The 17,630-nt window shown below is 33.4% G+C and overlaps 2 protein-coding genes across 2 annotated transcripts; one reads left to right on the forward strand and one right to left on the reverse strand.

The window, feature by feature from the left end:
- Positions 1–629: 629 nt before the first annotated feature.
- LOC119083323 (ABC transporter G family member 20-like) lies at positions 630–4,171 on the reverse strand. The gene is made up of 15 exons (XM_037193008.1): positions 3,943–4,171; positions 3,844–3,882; positions 3,677–3,781; positions 3,591–3,619; positions 3,379–3,509; positions 3,164–3,318; positions 2,992–3,099; positions 2,838–2,931; positions 2,496–2,767; positions 2,293–2,439; positions 1,816–1,930; positions 1,400–1,736; positions 1,224–1,331; positions 1,103–1,162; positions 630–1,044 (listed from the first exon to the last, which is right to left on the reverse strand). The coding sequence occupies exons 1-15, from the start codon at positions 3,963–3,965 to the stop codon at positions 914–916; spliced, it is 1,854 nt and encodes a 617-aa protein (XP_037048903.1). The 5' UTR covers positions 3,966–4,171; the 3' UTR covers positions 630–913.
- A 2,383-nt stretch (positions 4,172–6,554) lies between these two features.
- On the forward strand, positions 6,555–9,908 carry LOC119083324. Its single transcript, XM_037193009.1, has 3 exons — positions 6,555–6,559; positions 7,553–7,578; positions 9,271–9,908. The coding sequence occupies exons 1-3, from the start codon at positions 6,555–6,557 to the stop codon at positions 9,825–9,827; spliced, it is 588 nt and encodes a 195-aa protein (XP_037048904.1). The 3' UTR covers positions 9,828–9,908.
- The last annotated feature ends 7,722 nt before the right edge of the window (positions 9,909–17,630 follow it).

Genomic DNA, 17,630 nt, shown 5'->3' on the forward strand with positions numbered 1-17,630 from the left:
TATCAGCAAAACACCCACTTAACCAGACATTAAGCTTTTTTTATTTGATTTCATTAATTTTTTCTTTTTTTCTTTCCTTCTTTTTTTGCATTCCACTTTTTTGTTCGTTTTTAAATTACCGAAAAGGGTAATTTAATTTTCTGCAACTGCTTTAAACGTCGTTAAATTAAATAAATTATATCTTAGCCAGATCTATTAAAATGCATCTAAAATAAATAAAAGCACCTTTATTGCAAACTGTTTTGTTATTTATGTGACATTTTATTTCTTAAGATGTTATTAAAATGATATTATATGTGGCTGGCATCTTGGGCATGTTGTTGTTGGTTGGCTGTTGTCTTTTTTTAGTGAGTGAATTATTTATGTATATTTCTTTTTCGTTCGGTGAATTATCATCGATTTCTTAATAACGATCGGACAGTTAAAGTTGGTTTTTATTGGTTTTTCTTTGCTATCTAATTTTACTCGGCATTTTAACTGAACAATAAAATTGTAATATTTGTGTTTGTAACACCTTGTTGTTCATCGTATTCCCGACTTTTCGCATCAAAAATCACTCCGTTCATAGAGATTCTAGAGATTCGAGGGATGTTGAAAGAGTATGTGCCATAGTATTTTTCGAAACACAGTTTTTATTTGACCAGCATAGTTTTATTGAAATAAGTCAGGTATCTGTGTTAGACTGGCGAAGGAGGTAATGTGTACATTGTGACTGTAAGTGTTGCAAGAATTTAAAATCTTTTAGATACGGCAAACGTATCATAACAAAATCATTAAATCTGCTACTTCAATTGTGTTGAGTCTATCACTTCAATATTGTTCACCCTACATAAGAGTGCACTAGCCAGAGTTTAATCTTGTCGCTTCTATCAGCGTAAAAGTTTATCAGCGCCTCTTAAAAGCACGAACTGTTCTATTTCCTGATGTTGTAAATGATGTACGTAGCAATGACATAAACACTTATCCATCCACTGGTTGATACAAAACCAACCCACACCGTAAAATACGAGAATCCCCAGCCACGTAACAGTATTGCTCGGATACCTGCAACAATTAAGAAATTTTGTAAAAATTGAAATTAAAATCAAAAGCCAATTCATACTTTCACAAGCCAACGTTCCTGGCAGGAATAAGCTAATTTTTTGCATTGTACCCGGTAGGCCTGTTTTACAGAATTGGATTGAAGATCGTTTAGCTGATAATAAGAAAAAAATTTCGCTTACTTTCAATTGGCCAAATTAATCCAGCTAATAGGAAATTTGGAAAAATTAGAGCTATCGCCATCAGCATAGCACTCTTCTCTTCGTCGAATAATGTAGACGCCATGAATCCTATTTGTTTGAATTGTATTTCAATTCATTTGCGTTGTAGTTACAATTGTTTCATTTAATCTTATTACCCATTGCCATACCACAAACCGAAGAGAGTAAGACAAGAAAGAATGCAAGCACCGGTGATCCAGTTTGTGGAATTTCAAATACAACAAACATTATAACAAATGCAAGAACTGCTTGCCCGATGACAACTGCAAATTGCGGAATAAAATGGGACACCATAATTTCCATCGTTGTAACACCGGCAATTAAACTCCGATGTAACATGCCATCCTTCTTTTCAATGATATAAGCTAGTCCACATGTTAGCGCGCTCATGAAAAATAAAAATCCCGTGGTTACACCGGGTGCAACAAAATATGTAAATTCAGAATCTTCAGAGCCATAAATGGGATCTTCAAACTGTAAATGGGAAGGTTCATGTTATTAGAAATTAGAGTTTTAAGTAATTCCGATATTTTTGACGGATGTTGTAACTCACAAAAACTGGAGTGTCCAATCCCGTCGCCTTTACACCGCATTTCGATAAAAGATTGATGGTAAATGATTGTAGGCATCGAAGATAAATTTTTTTATTGAAAGGCCAATACTGATGCCTAGTGTTAAATAATATCAAAATCGGTCTATGAATCAAATTGTTTCTTTCTACATACTCGCCATGTCTAATCTGACATCGATCTGCGATCCAAAGATTGTGGTGTTTGATGTGGACCTTCCGAGAGTTCTGTCAAAGATATTTTTGAGAGAAATTTGGAGGAATCTTAATGTATCCCCAAATTTTCCTTCGATCGACTTTTTGTAGAGCATGATCCACATTTTCAACTGTAATCTAAAATTTATAAAAAATTTAAGTGAACTGGAAATGGACAAATTTTTCGATTTCAAATTACTGTACCAATTTGATTTTTCCGATCTGATGCAAGTTTATTTAGAAACGCACAGCTGAGTTGAATTGGTTCACAAGATGTTATTTCGGTTAAAATTTTTGCAATCGACGAGCTCATTATTTATTACGCCCATTCCAAGGTCCTTTGGTGACGAACCGATTGCAAAGCAAAAAATTGACACAATTAGTGCCGGTGAGCCGAATGTAAACAGCAAAAATCTGAAAAATTCTTATTTGATTCGATTTTTCTTCAATGCTGACCGTTCCAAGTTTACCCTATGTTCCTCATCAGGACGATCAAATTTTTTATTGTAAGAGCGCCGATTCTGTGAATTGAACGCGTTTGACTACTCTTTGTGTTTTCATCTTGTTTGTACATGGCAGGATTGAATGTTTCTGCGGTCTCAGGACCACATTCTATTTGTGGTACTTCATCTTTCAGACAATATTTCAGGACAACATCTTCAAGCATATTAGCATTATTGATTTCAAGTAGCCTTGCAGGTGATTCCTCTGTCATCATTACGCCGTTTCGCATAATGCCAATCTGTTTAACATTATTTGTAAAATCAGAAAATCGATTTACGACCAAAAACGATGGTTCAAACTGAACTTGCCGTATTGGCTTGTCTCATTTCTTCGATATAATGTGTCGTTATTATCGCAGTTGTTCCGTATGTGTCAACAATATCTCGAAGATGCTGCCAAATGCTTTATATTGCAAATTGATGGGTTACACGGTTTTAAATAAGTTCTACGCATATTCTATACCTTGCCCGAAGCACTGGATCGACACCGACTGTAGGCTCGTCAAGAATTAGGATAGACGGTTCATGAAGTAAGGCAACAATGAATGAGGCTCGACGCTGTTGACCACCACTACAAATTTAAAACAATTTTAAATTATTTTTTACAATCATATTTCCTGTTCCTCGTTACAGACCTCAGCGTATTGATGTACTGATTAGAATTCTTAAGATCGAGAAGTTTGAGTAGTTTTTCAATTCTATCATCAATAAAATTCTTTTCCATGCCGTATATTCTACCAAAGTAGTGACATACCTCCCGAATTGTAAATTCACCGTTAAGTGCTACTTCCTGCGTGGATACGAAAAGCTTTCAGTTTGTTGTTTGATTTGATTCAATAACTATTCCTACCTGTGGCATATATCCGACAAGTCTACCAGGCAAACCAGAACCTTTTTCTCCGGGCTTCTTTCCGCAAACATAAATTTTGCCTTTAGTCAACTTTCGCAGTCCGACGATACATGACAGTAGAGTGGTTTTGCCTGAATAATTAGAAAAAACAAAACAAATACAAAGAACAAGATTACAATGTACACTCTAGCACGAAAAGCAAATCAACATGCCGCATCCAGATGATCCAATCAACCCATAACTGTTCATAAATGAAATAATATTTTTCATAAATTTCAAAATTATTTAATTGACCTACATTGTCCCTTTTCGAACTTTCATGCTTAAGTTGAGTAGGACATGGGTTTTTCCAAAGCTTTTTTGTCCATTTTGAACCAGTATGGTTGAATCATGATACTTATCTAAAGTAAAAAAAAAAAAAAATTAATTTCTTTGTTTACAACATATATGTATCAAGTACCATTTTCATTCAATCCTGACAACGAATCATTTTCACTGAAAACTCTAAGTAAATAAGGAAATTTCAATTTTCACTTGATTTAGTTTAATCATAATATCTCTTACCTTGTTGACGCAAAGTTCGGCATGATTGATTTTTTACAAAAAAAGAATTGCCCTGACAGATACGCGAAGCAGATGATACTTTTCAATTTCCTGATAGAAAAAGAAAAACTATCCGAATAGTAACAGGTATATTAGAAAGTATACATAAATGAAAATGATAAATGTCCCTTTAAATCAACCACACGGAAAAGCGTTACATGTTCGTCTGATAACTGATATTTTGTGAGTATAAAACTGACTGTAAAATATATCAAAAGTTTGAAAATCACTTTAATATTCTTACCTTCTGCGCACCATTGCACTGTCATGACGTTATTCTAATATTATTTATGTATACATTCGATACTGGTCTTGAAATCGAGCACCCCTCGTGGTTGTATTACTTTCAACTGACTATTTTTATACACAGTTCACTAAGTATATAGGAAGAGAAAATTCAAAACAAATTGAAAATTCATGAAATTAAAACTAGTTTCCAACACGTGTGATATACTTTGCTAATACAAATTTTCATATTTTTAACGAATTCAATTCACAAACGTTTCAAAGATTTTCTGAAACAATGAAATTTCTTACTAACCTTGAAAAGAGGTTCAATTTGATTATTTTTCCTGATAAAATACCTTTAGATTCAACACAACACAACACGACCTAATAGTCATGTTATTACTTCATCTTCGTCGTCTTTCACATGAATATGTTAGTTTCATAAACCTAATATACTAGGCACTTTTGGGTGGCTCAGGTCCCTTGACTGATCGATTTTGTTGATAAATTTTTGCAATTGTTACAAAATAACCATAAAGTGTTCTTGCTATATCTTATTCTTACATTTTTAAACAAGCGATGCGATGCTTACTTTTCGATTATGCATGAAACTATTTTCTGAAAAAACTTCTAGATTATTACTTTCAGTTTGAAAATCCGTTAAAACTACTCGAGTTATCGTGGTTTCAAGCGACGAGACTAAAATTCCTAAAGAAATATCTCTAAGATCATGAGTCCAGTATAGCCCATCTTCAGGAATTTAATTACTTCCCGAATAAAAAAAAATGGAGATCTATTAAGAATTGCTTGAGTTATCGTGCTTACAAGGAATCAAAAAAGTGTGATAAATATTGTCGAGTGATTTCTTGGTGTAAGACCCACGATTTACAGACAAGGGGATAGAGCTTAAGGGAAATCTATGACACGTGCGTTAATAACGACAAATATGTACCAGATGGTAAGATGGTAATGATAATTCTTACAACAGAACATACAATTGATTGACAAGATTTTAACAAGCCTTTGTCTTCCAAAATAATTATGTTTTATAATCCGATTTATATCTCATTGAGACCCGTGATGTACCTGTTGATTACCATCGGAAATCTGGTTAAAAGCAGTTTCAGTCAAAAGATAAGCAACATGAAACTATCGATTTTCAACATAGAACTTTATTCCACCGATTTCATGTCAATAACAAACTAACCGTACGCAATTGGGGTTGAACTTAATACAGAATTCTGACACTTGGTGTACGTCTTTGAAACTTTTACATATCTGGATGGTTCACATATGAAATTTTAATGAGTTTACATTCTAATTAACATTGGTTCATGTGATACTTTTACCCATCAGATATCGTGCATAAAAAGTATTTATTATTCATATGCAAAGACATTAAAGATACACCCTTTCATCGAATCGTTATTCTGTGGACAAAAGGAAGAGCTCGGTCTATTCAATTTATTATATACGGACGAAGGACATTTTCTAGTAATCAATCATGTTGACACCGATTACAATAATTCTCTGCGGTTGTAGGTATCGATAAGAAGGAACGCAATGAAATCTTTCGTCTAACTCTCAGGGGTCCCATAGAAATTTTGCTTGTCCTTATGACAATAAGGTCACTTGTCTTTGGTAAAAATTAGGACATTTAAATACATAAAGAACAATCGTCCTTTCACAGAATATTTATCAATTCCAAAATATAAATGAGAGCCACTGGAGAGTGAATAGAAAAGTTAGTCAGTAAAAAGAACTGTCGTTTATGTAAAGTAGACTTACTCAAAGGTTTCTAGCACTGGATGACTGCTGACTGATATTGCTAGTCTTTGATGTAACAGCAGCCGTTAATTGATTTATTTTATTGAAAAAATCGAAAAGCCGGTTTAAAAATTAGGATAAAATGTGTAAAATTAGGACACTCAGGAAAATAAAGACAGGCGTGACCCCTGAACTCCTCATAAAGTAGTCAAACAGTGAAGAAAATTACTGAATGATTAAAAGCTGTCTATTTTAGATGGAAAAATTATGGGTCGATAGTATATATTTAACTGTTGATTACTTTAACGTTCGATGTGCAATAGTTGCGGACAATTTCTTACTTCCATTCATTCTTCTTTGTTGGTTTTGGTTGAATTAATAAATGGCAAAGAAGAGAGTCATACGATGGCGTTGTTTACATTCTTATTGTGATCGGGAGATATTCGAACAGAAAGTTATGGTTATTCGAGTATCCAAAATTCAAATAAAATCAAAATAATAACCATAAACTTTAATTAAATATTTTATCCCTTTGAATATCAAAAACAAGAAAATCCACTTTAGTTTCCGTCGAATCAATGGAGTAAGAAGAGAATTTAAAAAAAAAATTAAACAAACCATGAATCATTGCCGTAGTGCAAGCCACAAAACAGAACGAAAGACCAAGATGTATTATAAGCGAAATCGACTCTCTTTTTTTTCCAACGTCAAAGATATTAGTTTGCATTTTGAGTCGGTTTACCGTGCATATGATGTTGATATTCACATATTAAAACCACCTACGCAATATACGAAGTCTTATTGTACCTACATTGGGTATGTTGTTCTTGTTGACGATATCGCATTATTGTAAAGGTACATAAATGAAAATGCGCTCGATCAACGCCACACCACGCAAGAATAATTAATTATAATAAAAAAGCAATTATCAAAGAAAATGTAAATATAAACATGAGATTATTTAATAGATACAAAAACCGTGGCAACCAATAATAATTCGGTGAGGTTGGTTATTACATTGAATTAATGGAAATATTTTTTTTCGATTATTTTTTGTTTTATTAAATTAAATTGTAGAACGATGTCTGTCCCAACCAATTTTGTAAAGCGTTTTAGGTAGTTCCGAATCATTTAATGAAGCGAGAACATACATTTCCTTTTAACTTTATGCCGTCGATATAAAGTTTTGTAATATGCCAAAACGACACTAATATGGTTTGGTTATAAATGTAAAGTGGAGTAAAAATAAAGTCAATTTCAATGTGTCTGTCAGTCTTCTGTGCTGGATTTCCTACGGCTGTGCTAAATCTAAATATAGCTACAGAAGGGTTGGATGTGTGTAAGTGTATACTACTCCCAAAATACCTCTCAGTATGCATTTATTTCCATGAAATAAATTGTGTAATTCACTAGACAAAACTTTTTGCGAAGGTTGTGACGGGCCGAAATAAATGCGAGAGATAATGAAACGTGGACGAAATGAATCTGCATGTCAGTGTTATTGACGTGTTACAATCACTTTAAGTAATCGTCACAATAGCTTTTTTTGCTAATTATTTTTCCTTTTTCATTTCAGATTAAAGACAGCAAATAATGCAGCTGGTAAGTAAGAAGCTCGAACTGTGAATGAATATTTTATTTGAGATGAAAAGTCTTTATATAAAAATCAAAACCAATTTAAATTCGCAAGTTAGAAGTACAATTGTGCTAAATTAGATTGAGTAGAATAGCGTTCTAGTTACTAGAAATAGTTACTAAAATGCCGGTCTACTATAGAACGCGATTGATAAAAGAAAGATAGATCAAAAAAAAGTCTTTGGAATCATTTTTTGATAATTGGAATAATGTTGGAATGAGACTCAAAGCGAAAGTTCAAAGTCTTAACGAAGCTCAGCTCTACCTATAATGTATCGAAAAATTCAGATTCAGACCAGTTCAATTTTTGTGTGACTTCCGATTCAACTTCAATAGAGTTTCTAGCATTACACATTTCTAATATCAGATCGCATCTGAATTCAAATGGACTTGTTAAATCAGAAATTTTCAAGACTTTATTGCTTTTTTAACTTATGAGATGTGTGAAGAATGGCGAAACCTCCCTCTCATTCCAACGGAATCACTAATTCACTACGTATCTGAAATGAAATTGCTTTTGAAAAAACTGGCTCAAAGAGTTCATCCGACTGGTTCCTTGTCGATGATTTTAATAGCAATACATTTTTATTGCAAAAATTTTAATTTCAAATTAATTTACATCAATTTGTGTCGCGCATGTAGAGGCCTCATTCGAAATATTTTTTCATGCTTGCGGCTGGAAAATGTTTCATTACTATCTCGCCAAAAACTGGTATTTTATCCGTAAGGACGAAAATACTGGTACCGTTTTGCTCATTTTTTTACGTGTGGTGTGGGTTCCTTGCTTTCTGGAACCACAAACTGCCTACTCGTCTAAACACAAGCTTCAAGCAAAGTAATGTACAATTACTAAAGCCTAACATTTTCCATCTAATCTTTAACGAAGGCAAAATTTATCAATTTTACCAAAGCAATTAAGATGCGTCATTCATTAACATTTTATGTCTGACCATATATCTTCACCATAATTATTCATTATTCATATTTTAATGCGTTGTACAAACTTTATAGCCCCTTAAATTTACACCTACAGCACGTATACACATACCATCGTAACCGGGTCTTAATTAATTTAATAAAAACTAGTCACTTAAGACTTCACGACAGAACTAATATCCGATATATAAAGACTGAAGACGATCTCTCGATTTAAAGGAATCATTTTTTAACAATCCATATTGGAAGGTATTCGGACCGCATGTTTTCTTTTCGTTAAGTTTTCAATTTAATTTCGATTTTGAACTAACAAGCACAGTACAGCTATACAGTACAGTATATAGAGCTACAGTGTAGTTTTCAGTGAGGAAATCATAATCATCTCAATTTCGCGCTGCCATATTTCACCCGCCTTCCAATAATTAAATTCATTGTTTTATAATAAATGTTCAGTGAAGCACTGGAAATGATTAATAATCGTCTGATCGAATAGCTTTCTCTTATTACTCCGATATTAAATTTATGGAATGCTTTTTGATGCTGCTGTATTTATTGAATGCAATGAATGAACGCCTTGTTGAGCAGTAAGAGCCGTTAAATGTAGTAAATTTAAGATAAAAGATTGGATTATAAGTTTTGTAATATTTGTTACCACGGTTGGCACAATTCTATTCAAATAATTTATGAAGATTACCTTTCCTCTACAAAAAATGTGTTTTACAGGTGCACGTCAGTTACCGTGGTGGAGTAGAGGAAATCGTAATAATGCAGCCTCGGCACGAGTAAATATCCCCATAAAACAATCAACTGATAGCATACGCGGACAGCACACAAATTCCGGTGTCTGGACATGGTTGAGCAATCGTCGTGCATCAGCCAGTCCAGATCAAATGGGAGCATCATCATCACCAGCAGAAAATCACTACACCCACATGGACGATTCGTACAGTCCGGTCGGTGTTGCTGACGAGGCATTGTATGCTGAACTGGACCGAGAATCGATACGATCGGGTAATCCATCATATCAGAATACAGCGTATAGTCAATGTGGTGAAATTGATCAAGAGGTACCGATGGTACTGTCTTCAGCACCGAGTAGTGCATATTATTCGGATCTATCAATGACCGGTCAAACGGAACGATATGAAGTTGTGGGATTAACGCATTTATCATCGCCGTTGCCCAATTGGGAAACGAACGATAGTGGTTCGAACGGACGACGACCACCAAGATTAGCTGCAATTAATGAAAGCTCAACTGTGCCGTCTGATTATGTGTAAATAATTATGTGTTTTAATATTATTAATTAAGCATAAAATGAGCTTACGAAATTGTGATACAAATTTTAATTTTATTGAAAGGAAAAGATTTTTTTTATAAAAGAAAACGCACGATAAATTTATAAAATTTTAACATCGTGAAAATGAAGGCGAATAAGCTGGGATTTATACATAAAAAAAAGTATTTTGTGAGTCAAGTGTTACAATTTTTTAACCACTCAAGGCATTTTATTTTCCAACAGTATCTACAGCTTCGATCGGAGAAAAAAAAACATTTTACTTCCAAATGCATATACTTAAGAAGTTAAGCAAGAAGAAAAGCAAGAATTATCATATATAGCAAAAAATTTTCGTATATGTTTTCTGTACTTAAAATGGTATATATCTTATCTGTGGAAATAAAAACAAATATTTATTTAAATCTACTGTATTCCCAGAACACAGAATATATTGCTTACGAAGAAGACAGAAGACATATTGTACAGTTAAATAAAAGAAGACAATTAGCATAAAACTAGAAATTATCAATTTCGTTTAATTTTTTCTTATTCAAATTAAGTCAACAACAATAACAAAAAATTGTTTTGTAATTTTTATTTTGTATTTAGAAAGTATAAAATATACACACACACACATTCCACAATATAAAATTCATGAAAGAGCGCATTTTTAATTTAATTGCTGCAGCCAGATGGATACTCCGCAGGAAGTAAGTACAGTAAGCTGAACAGATGATTGCAATAGAAAAATGTTTTTGAATGTGAAAATCATAAATGATGATTTATTGCAACAATGTTGGAAATGTTTCTCCAATTTTAATTGAAATTCTATATATGCGGTCGGTTGCCATAAAAACATTCTTCAAATGGAAATTTTGAGATGAAAAAAATAATGAGTTGATCAATTAAATTGTTGAAAGTATCGCCCATAGTGTTTCATATACACAATAAAAAATCTTGCAATGCGTTTGTGTTGAATACACATTTTACAATGTATAACACAATGCAAGTCAGAGTTCACTGATCATCTTTGTCGATAACGGATGACTAGCCGTTCCTGGAAGGTTAGGTGTTTAAATTTAACTTTATTAACTTTATGGCTGGTTGATATTGAATGTGTTCTGTTATTGGAGGTGCTGTTCCGATTTATCCGAGTTAACCACTAACCGACTTCGCAAAAATATTTTGCTAGTTCTTCACCTATTTTGTGGATCATTTTGAACTTTCCACAATTTTCAACGCTTTCAACTTATAACAGATTGGACTTGCGACGAATTTACAACTTTAACTGTATAAAAAATCTCTGCTCTACACATGCACAAGTTTTTCATTTTTTTGTGTTATTAATTTTAGAGTTTGTTAAAATCCAGATATTATCAAAACCTCTATTCAACAAGCCTCTAGACCCAGAATTAAGAATCCCCTGTGTCAGTGTATATTTTAAGCGTGTATTTTGCACATTATGTGCACTTTTATTTTTACACAAAAATTAGTTATTACACCAATTACACATTGATTCAGGTGCACAAAAAATTTAAAAGTATAGAAAATTCAGTTAATAACCACGAAAAATCTTCTCTGTGCGGCTTCAACTACTGACTTTGTATAAGAAGAAGTTGTTAAAACAAGAAATGCTTTAGTGGGAAAAAAATGTGTGAATTACACTAGTGCATTATAATGCATGAAAAAGCTGTAATTCCTCGTTGGAAATCTACTTTTCGTCCCCTTTTTCGATAATAGAAGCATCGTCCAAAATTCAAAAATGAAAGCCCTAAGCCCTACACAAATATCAGTTTTCTTAAAGGATATATTACGAAAAGGTTTTTAAATGATCGACGCATAAGACGCAAGCCTGGCTTCGAATGCCGTACACTTACATCTAATTTTAAAGTGTGAAACAATCTAAACTGTCGTATCTTTTGATCGTGGGGGAAATGAATGGAAAATAAATGAGTCCCTATTTACAGTCACCTTCGTATTTTCAATGTTTCCATTTTAACCATTTTTAGCGATTTTTAGTGTAAATCGAAAGAACTCGTATTTGAGGATAACATTTTTTATCGCATACGCGGTGTGATTCCCCGAAAAAATTATTCACCTAGGATATATAAACAAACATTATACTTCTGTAAATTGTCAAAGTGTCATTCGCATATCTTGTTGTCTCGTTTTCGCTTATGCGATAATAAAGAATATGCACGTATGACAAACCGTCTCGGCAAGCCTCGACCGCTTTGTCATACGTGCATAATATTTATAATTTATTAGGGAAAATAGTAAAGAAATAGCTATTAGAGGAAATAGAAGCAGGCCCGGACAAAATTGAAAAAGTGTAACTGCAAAAAGGTACTGTACACACTTTAAAAAAAATATTTATTTTCGGAAAGTGTCTACTTGATATTTTTTCTCGCCCTGGGAAGTGTTGATAAAAAACGGGGCGTGTTACACATTACGACTAGATCTGCTCCTTTTTTGTTGAAAGCAGGGCCTATTATTGGTAACTAATTACTGACAAAAATACTAAAGTCACAAAAACTATACTGAAAAAATTTCCGCAATTACTGACCCTAATTCCCAACAAAAAGCCCTGGTTAAATGCATCGAAATCAATGTTTGATCGAAAATCTTTTACTTCTTTAGTTTGACTATAAATGTTTACGGTAATCTAAACAAAAGAACACTAGTCAGAGCTCTTATGTTATTTTTGTTATGATCGTCGATAACAGATGACTTGCCGTTTCTGAAAGGACATCCGGAAAATAACAATTGAATTTTTAACTTGATGGATGGTAGATAGTAGGTCTGTGTTTCGACAACAATTTAGAGTCCAATTTGAGTATAATCTATTTCTACATTTCAGTGATCGGAGATTAATTGTGTGTAGTGAAAGGTGAGTATCGAAACTATTAACTTCCCTTCATTCACAATTTACATGCCGGTTTTGGAATTTTACTTGTACTACAGCTTCGCTAATGAGAATAAAGTGGTCCGATAGTTTTTTTTACAATCAAATCAATCAATTCTTCAATTCGACGTATAATCACCAACGAAGCATAGTTTCTCGTATTTAATATCTACAATTATTATGGGCGATTAAATTTGTACTGTAGTTCATCGATCTTGTCGTTTACAAAACATTTATGCTAACACGGTACACATTAAAATTCATTTTATCCTACCTTATACGAAAATCAGCAGCGATCTTGTAATTTCTAAGATAAAAAGCAACCAATTTCGAGAATCTGATTAATTACTGTGTGCCTTCTTCGTTAAATTAAATAATGTAATAAAACATTTTATTATGATCGTTTCTTGTAGGATGCAAATTAAATAAATTCTCATGATTGATCTTTATATGTTTTTCGATAGGTTATTCGTCGTAAATAGCTAGATCTAAACATAATTTGATATTTATCACTGACAATAAAAATTTGGAAACACCAAATTATGGCGATTAATCAATAACCAAATTTTTTCTAGATTTGAATAGAAAATACTGTTTTATGAGTTTACATATGCGGATACGGCATTAGGTAGATAGTGAATAATATATAAGCAAAGTTACATTATACGATTTATCTGCGCTGCTGTTCGTTGAATAATTTATTTATTTTAAAATTTATTTGCAAAATAAAAACTGGAATGAAAACATTGGAAAGATATAATAATTGATGATCGTTCATCTTTTTCGAGCTATCGTGATACAACTGATTATTTATCTGAATCAAACTCACACAACCACGCAATGTAACATTTATACTTGTTATGAGACTGCTGTGTTTGCAATATTGATGACAGAGTGAGATTTTTGGGTTACCACTTTTAGCATTTATTGTCAAACATATTGAAAACGGCATTCGTATCGCTAAAAATCTTTGAATCTACTACTTCATTTTTTTAAATATCTTTAAATCGTCATTCCAAATAATTACTGAGTGGAATACGATGTATCAACATCAACATGCAATAAACAAAAACGAGCCGTCAGAACAGTCGGAGCGTTTGCTGCGACTGAGCCCCGTACAAACCCGTACATCTATTGCGTACGTGACCCTAGTTTGTCCGTCGCCCTACTCTTACCGTAAGCCTACTGCACCCGTAAACGTCGGTAAAGTAAAATTCTTATGAAATGTGTACGTCTTAAAAATTGCGCATAGCGCAATTACGAAGCCCCGTACGACGTTCCTTTCAAATGTAACACAAATTTCGAATTGACCTAAAATTAAGTAAGTATCATTTTCACCGATTTATATTGATTTTACAAAAATCCAAAATGGCGGCCGACGGCCATTTTGTTAGGAGGTTGAAAGTAGTACGGCTGCTGCTTTACATTCGTTAGTACCTTTCAAACAAAAAAAAAATGAAATTCGGTCAAAGTTTACTCGATATATTAACAAAAAACACCACCTTCACTGTACGGCCGAGTAGCCACATATAAGCTCACTCCAAGAGACCTAGCTCACGCTCCGGTGAATCGAATTTCATTTTCCCTGATTGGTACGGTCAATACCTATCTAATAAAGCACGGACGGACGGACGGACGGACAAAATTTTTATTGCGGATTCGTTATCTATGAACATAGGCAAACACTTTGCCCTTACCGTCTGCTTCGAATTCCATCAATTACACACGGCATCGTAATCCTATAAGCCCCTTCGTACTTCGTACGGGGCTAAAAATATGATTTGAAGCAAACCGTTAGGGCAAACAAACAGAGCAAACCGTTCATACAATGTTATTTGAAAATTTGAAGGCTTTTTGAAGTTGGAAAAATGAGTGTTCGTGCTAGGATCAGTGCTATGGTTCAGTTCTTATTCCAAGTAAACACTTGTCTAATCGTATAAAAACTAAAAATTTGCATCAATAATAAACAAAATAATCAATTTAAATAAAAACTGCAGAAGCTAATAAAGCTAATACCACAGACAGCAAAGAGCTGATAAAGAAAATATCACAATGACTGATAGCTTATGCCAATCAACTTTAACTAATGATGACATTTTAAAGGTCCTCAATAGTGGTGACTTTTTCACTATTATATTTTACCGGAAACGTGCACACATTCAAATAAAAGCATTTCCGCCAAAAAGCCGTTTTTTAACAGACATGTCAAGAATTTTTGTTTACCTGAATGGCAACATCTTTGTTGTATGTTTTCTTCACATTTTACCGACTGAAGTAGCACGAAACGTATTGCACGAAATTTCTAAGGACATAAATTCAGCGAATTGATCACAGAATTGCACAATTGAAACCAAATTACGTTTAAAAATCACATTGTTACAACACCCACAATGTTTCACCAAATTAATTCTGAAAATTTGTCTTAAATTCTGTTTATGACACTAGAATGAGCACACTTGGAACTAATATCTGACCGACATTGAAAATAAATCACTTATTCTTACGCGAAATACTAAACAATTTTCGACACAAACTTGTTTGAGATTAAAAATTTACGATTTTAAATATACGAAATTTACTGTGGCGATTTGACATTTCATCAAAAAAAAATTCACTGAACTAGTGAAAACTGAGTGAACAATCTACTGTAATTTTAGGGTTGCAAACTTACAATCGCTAAATCAAACTGGAGTGCATACGTTATTTTGCACCGGCTTGGTCCCATTTGGAATTGTATGTGACCAGCTGGTGCAAAATAACGTATGCACACCAGATCGTTTTAGCGATTGTAAGACCTTATGTGAAATTTGGGTGGAAAATGGCACAAATCACATATTTCAGGAATTTATAAAGTGAAAAATCTTTCCGGTTTCACATTTTCTCGTCAAAGGACAAGACACGGGTATATTTATTTTCAATTTTTACTCAATTTTTTAGCTATTTTATGCGAAAAAGAATTGAGGAAAAAATTCATTTTGTATTCATGTGTTCATGCATATACATAAGTTGAAAACGGCATAAAGTTCTTACTGTCACACATAACTGTCAGTCTCACTTTGACTTTAAAAGATCATTAAAGAGTTGCTTCAAAATCTATCACTTCAATATTTTTTATCATAGCACATATAAAAGAAACCCTTGTTTCATTCTTTGCCGTCGTTGTCGGCAGCAGATAACTAGCCATTTCTGTAAGCACGCTAAAGTAGTACCATTGGTATCGGTAGAACTGAGTACTGTTGATTTCTGTCTCTTAATATCTTTTGGTCATCTGTAAAGTGGTTTCCACTTGGTGTCCGATTTGGAGCAAAGAGTGCAAATTAGTCATTAAATCTGTTACTTCTGTTACGGTGGTGAAAATCACAAATTTTTAAAAGCTTTAGTTGTCAACCCCTAAAGTTAAGTTAACATCTTAGACGGTTGATTTTAGGTTGTTTTTCTTGAAGTAACACGAGTGCAGCGTTCGTTTCATTTTGTTCGAGCCGGAGCTCATCACTCATTTTTATCGTCATTTCGGTTTCTGGAAGGTTAAACGACGTGCGAATGTACAGAACAACAAAGTCTCAAATAGGTTTTTGAATAATAATCAATTTCAACAGATCTGCGGTTTGGTCGGTCTACTCAATTTCATAAAATGAAATAAATTTATTTATCAATAGCTTTGATTAACGACACGTTCATTTAAATATTAAGCTCAGGTTTAATAATTACAACATTAAGTCATACAAAACTGCATGCATTTCGAATTTAAGCGCATGAAGAAATTATACATACTTTGTGTTACCCACATGCTTGTAAGCATTAACATTAACGCAAAATATAATTTCCATTGTTAATTCGAACTTAACAATATGTGTGAATATTTTATATTTTACTTGAAAAAAAATTATAATTTATTTAGTGATGGTTCAATTTAGGTTTTTTTTTTAATTTACCGCAATAATGCAGACGGATTTTATGATTCGTTGTGGTTTTCTTGTAGCTTCAAGACATTATATGGGATGAGATGATAAAAAAATTTTGCATGTAAAAGATACATTATTAAAAAGCCAGAGAATGAATCATATATCAAAGAATTGAGATGTCAACGCATAGTTTATTTTAGAGAAACTTTATTGCTGAATCGATCACTTGTTTCGTTTTTGTGTCAATAAAACCTTGGTTAAGGGAATATACAATCTCTTCTATTAACTGCATTGATCCCATAGGAAATTAAAAATCGAATTGTCGACTATGGGCGCGTATCACTCCACATTGTCCACCGTTTACTCAGTTCCAGAACTTAAGAATTTTGAGACACTTTGCAGGTCCGTCCTGCACTTTTAGGATTATTGGGGCCAACAATTCCATCAGTCCGAGGGATTCTTTTGAAAAACAGCAGACCAAAATCAAACTCATTTTCTAGTGGAATTTTGTATATGTGCCCAGCAAGGTATTCGACCCTAGAAGCCAACACTTTCAAAAAAATTCTTCGAAGCTTGTGTAGGTGATCCAAAACCGGAAACATGCACTTTTTTTTATGCACTTCCGGGGCAAATAGGCAAGCTTCGAAGAATATTTTTGAAAGTGGTTTTGGCTTCTATGGTCAAATACCTTTCTGGGCACATATACAAAATTCCAATAGAAAACGCGCCCGATTTTGGTCTGCTGTTTTTCAAAAGAATTCCTCTGCTCAATATTTTAGATTCGAGGTGTGATGAGTTTTCTATACATTGAGGCCGAAACCCAGATCTAGGATCTTTTGTTTACTTTTCCCGAGCCTCACTCCTACAATCAGTTCATAGCAGGAAGTCGTGTAGGAGATTTCCATCTCTGAAGGTGTTAAATCTGAGGCCGGTGTAAAGCGAATATTACCTAAGGTCTGAGAGGAAAGACCACAAAAAACAGATAGGATCGATCGAT

This window comes from Bradysia coprophila, unplaced genomic scaffold (genome assembly GCF_014529535.1).
Source record: "Bradysia coprophila strain Holo2 unplaced genomic scaffold, BU_Bcop_v1 contig_587, whole genome shotgun sequence".
NCBI lineage: Eukaryota > Metazoa > Arthropoda > Insecta > Diptera > Sciaridae > Bradysia > Bradysia coprophila.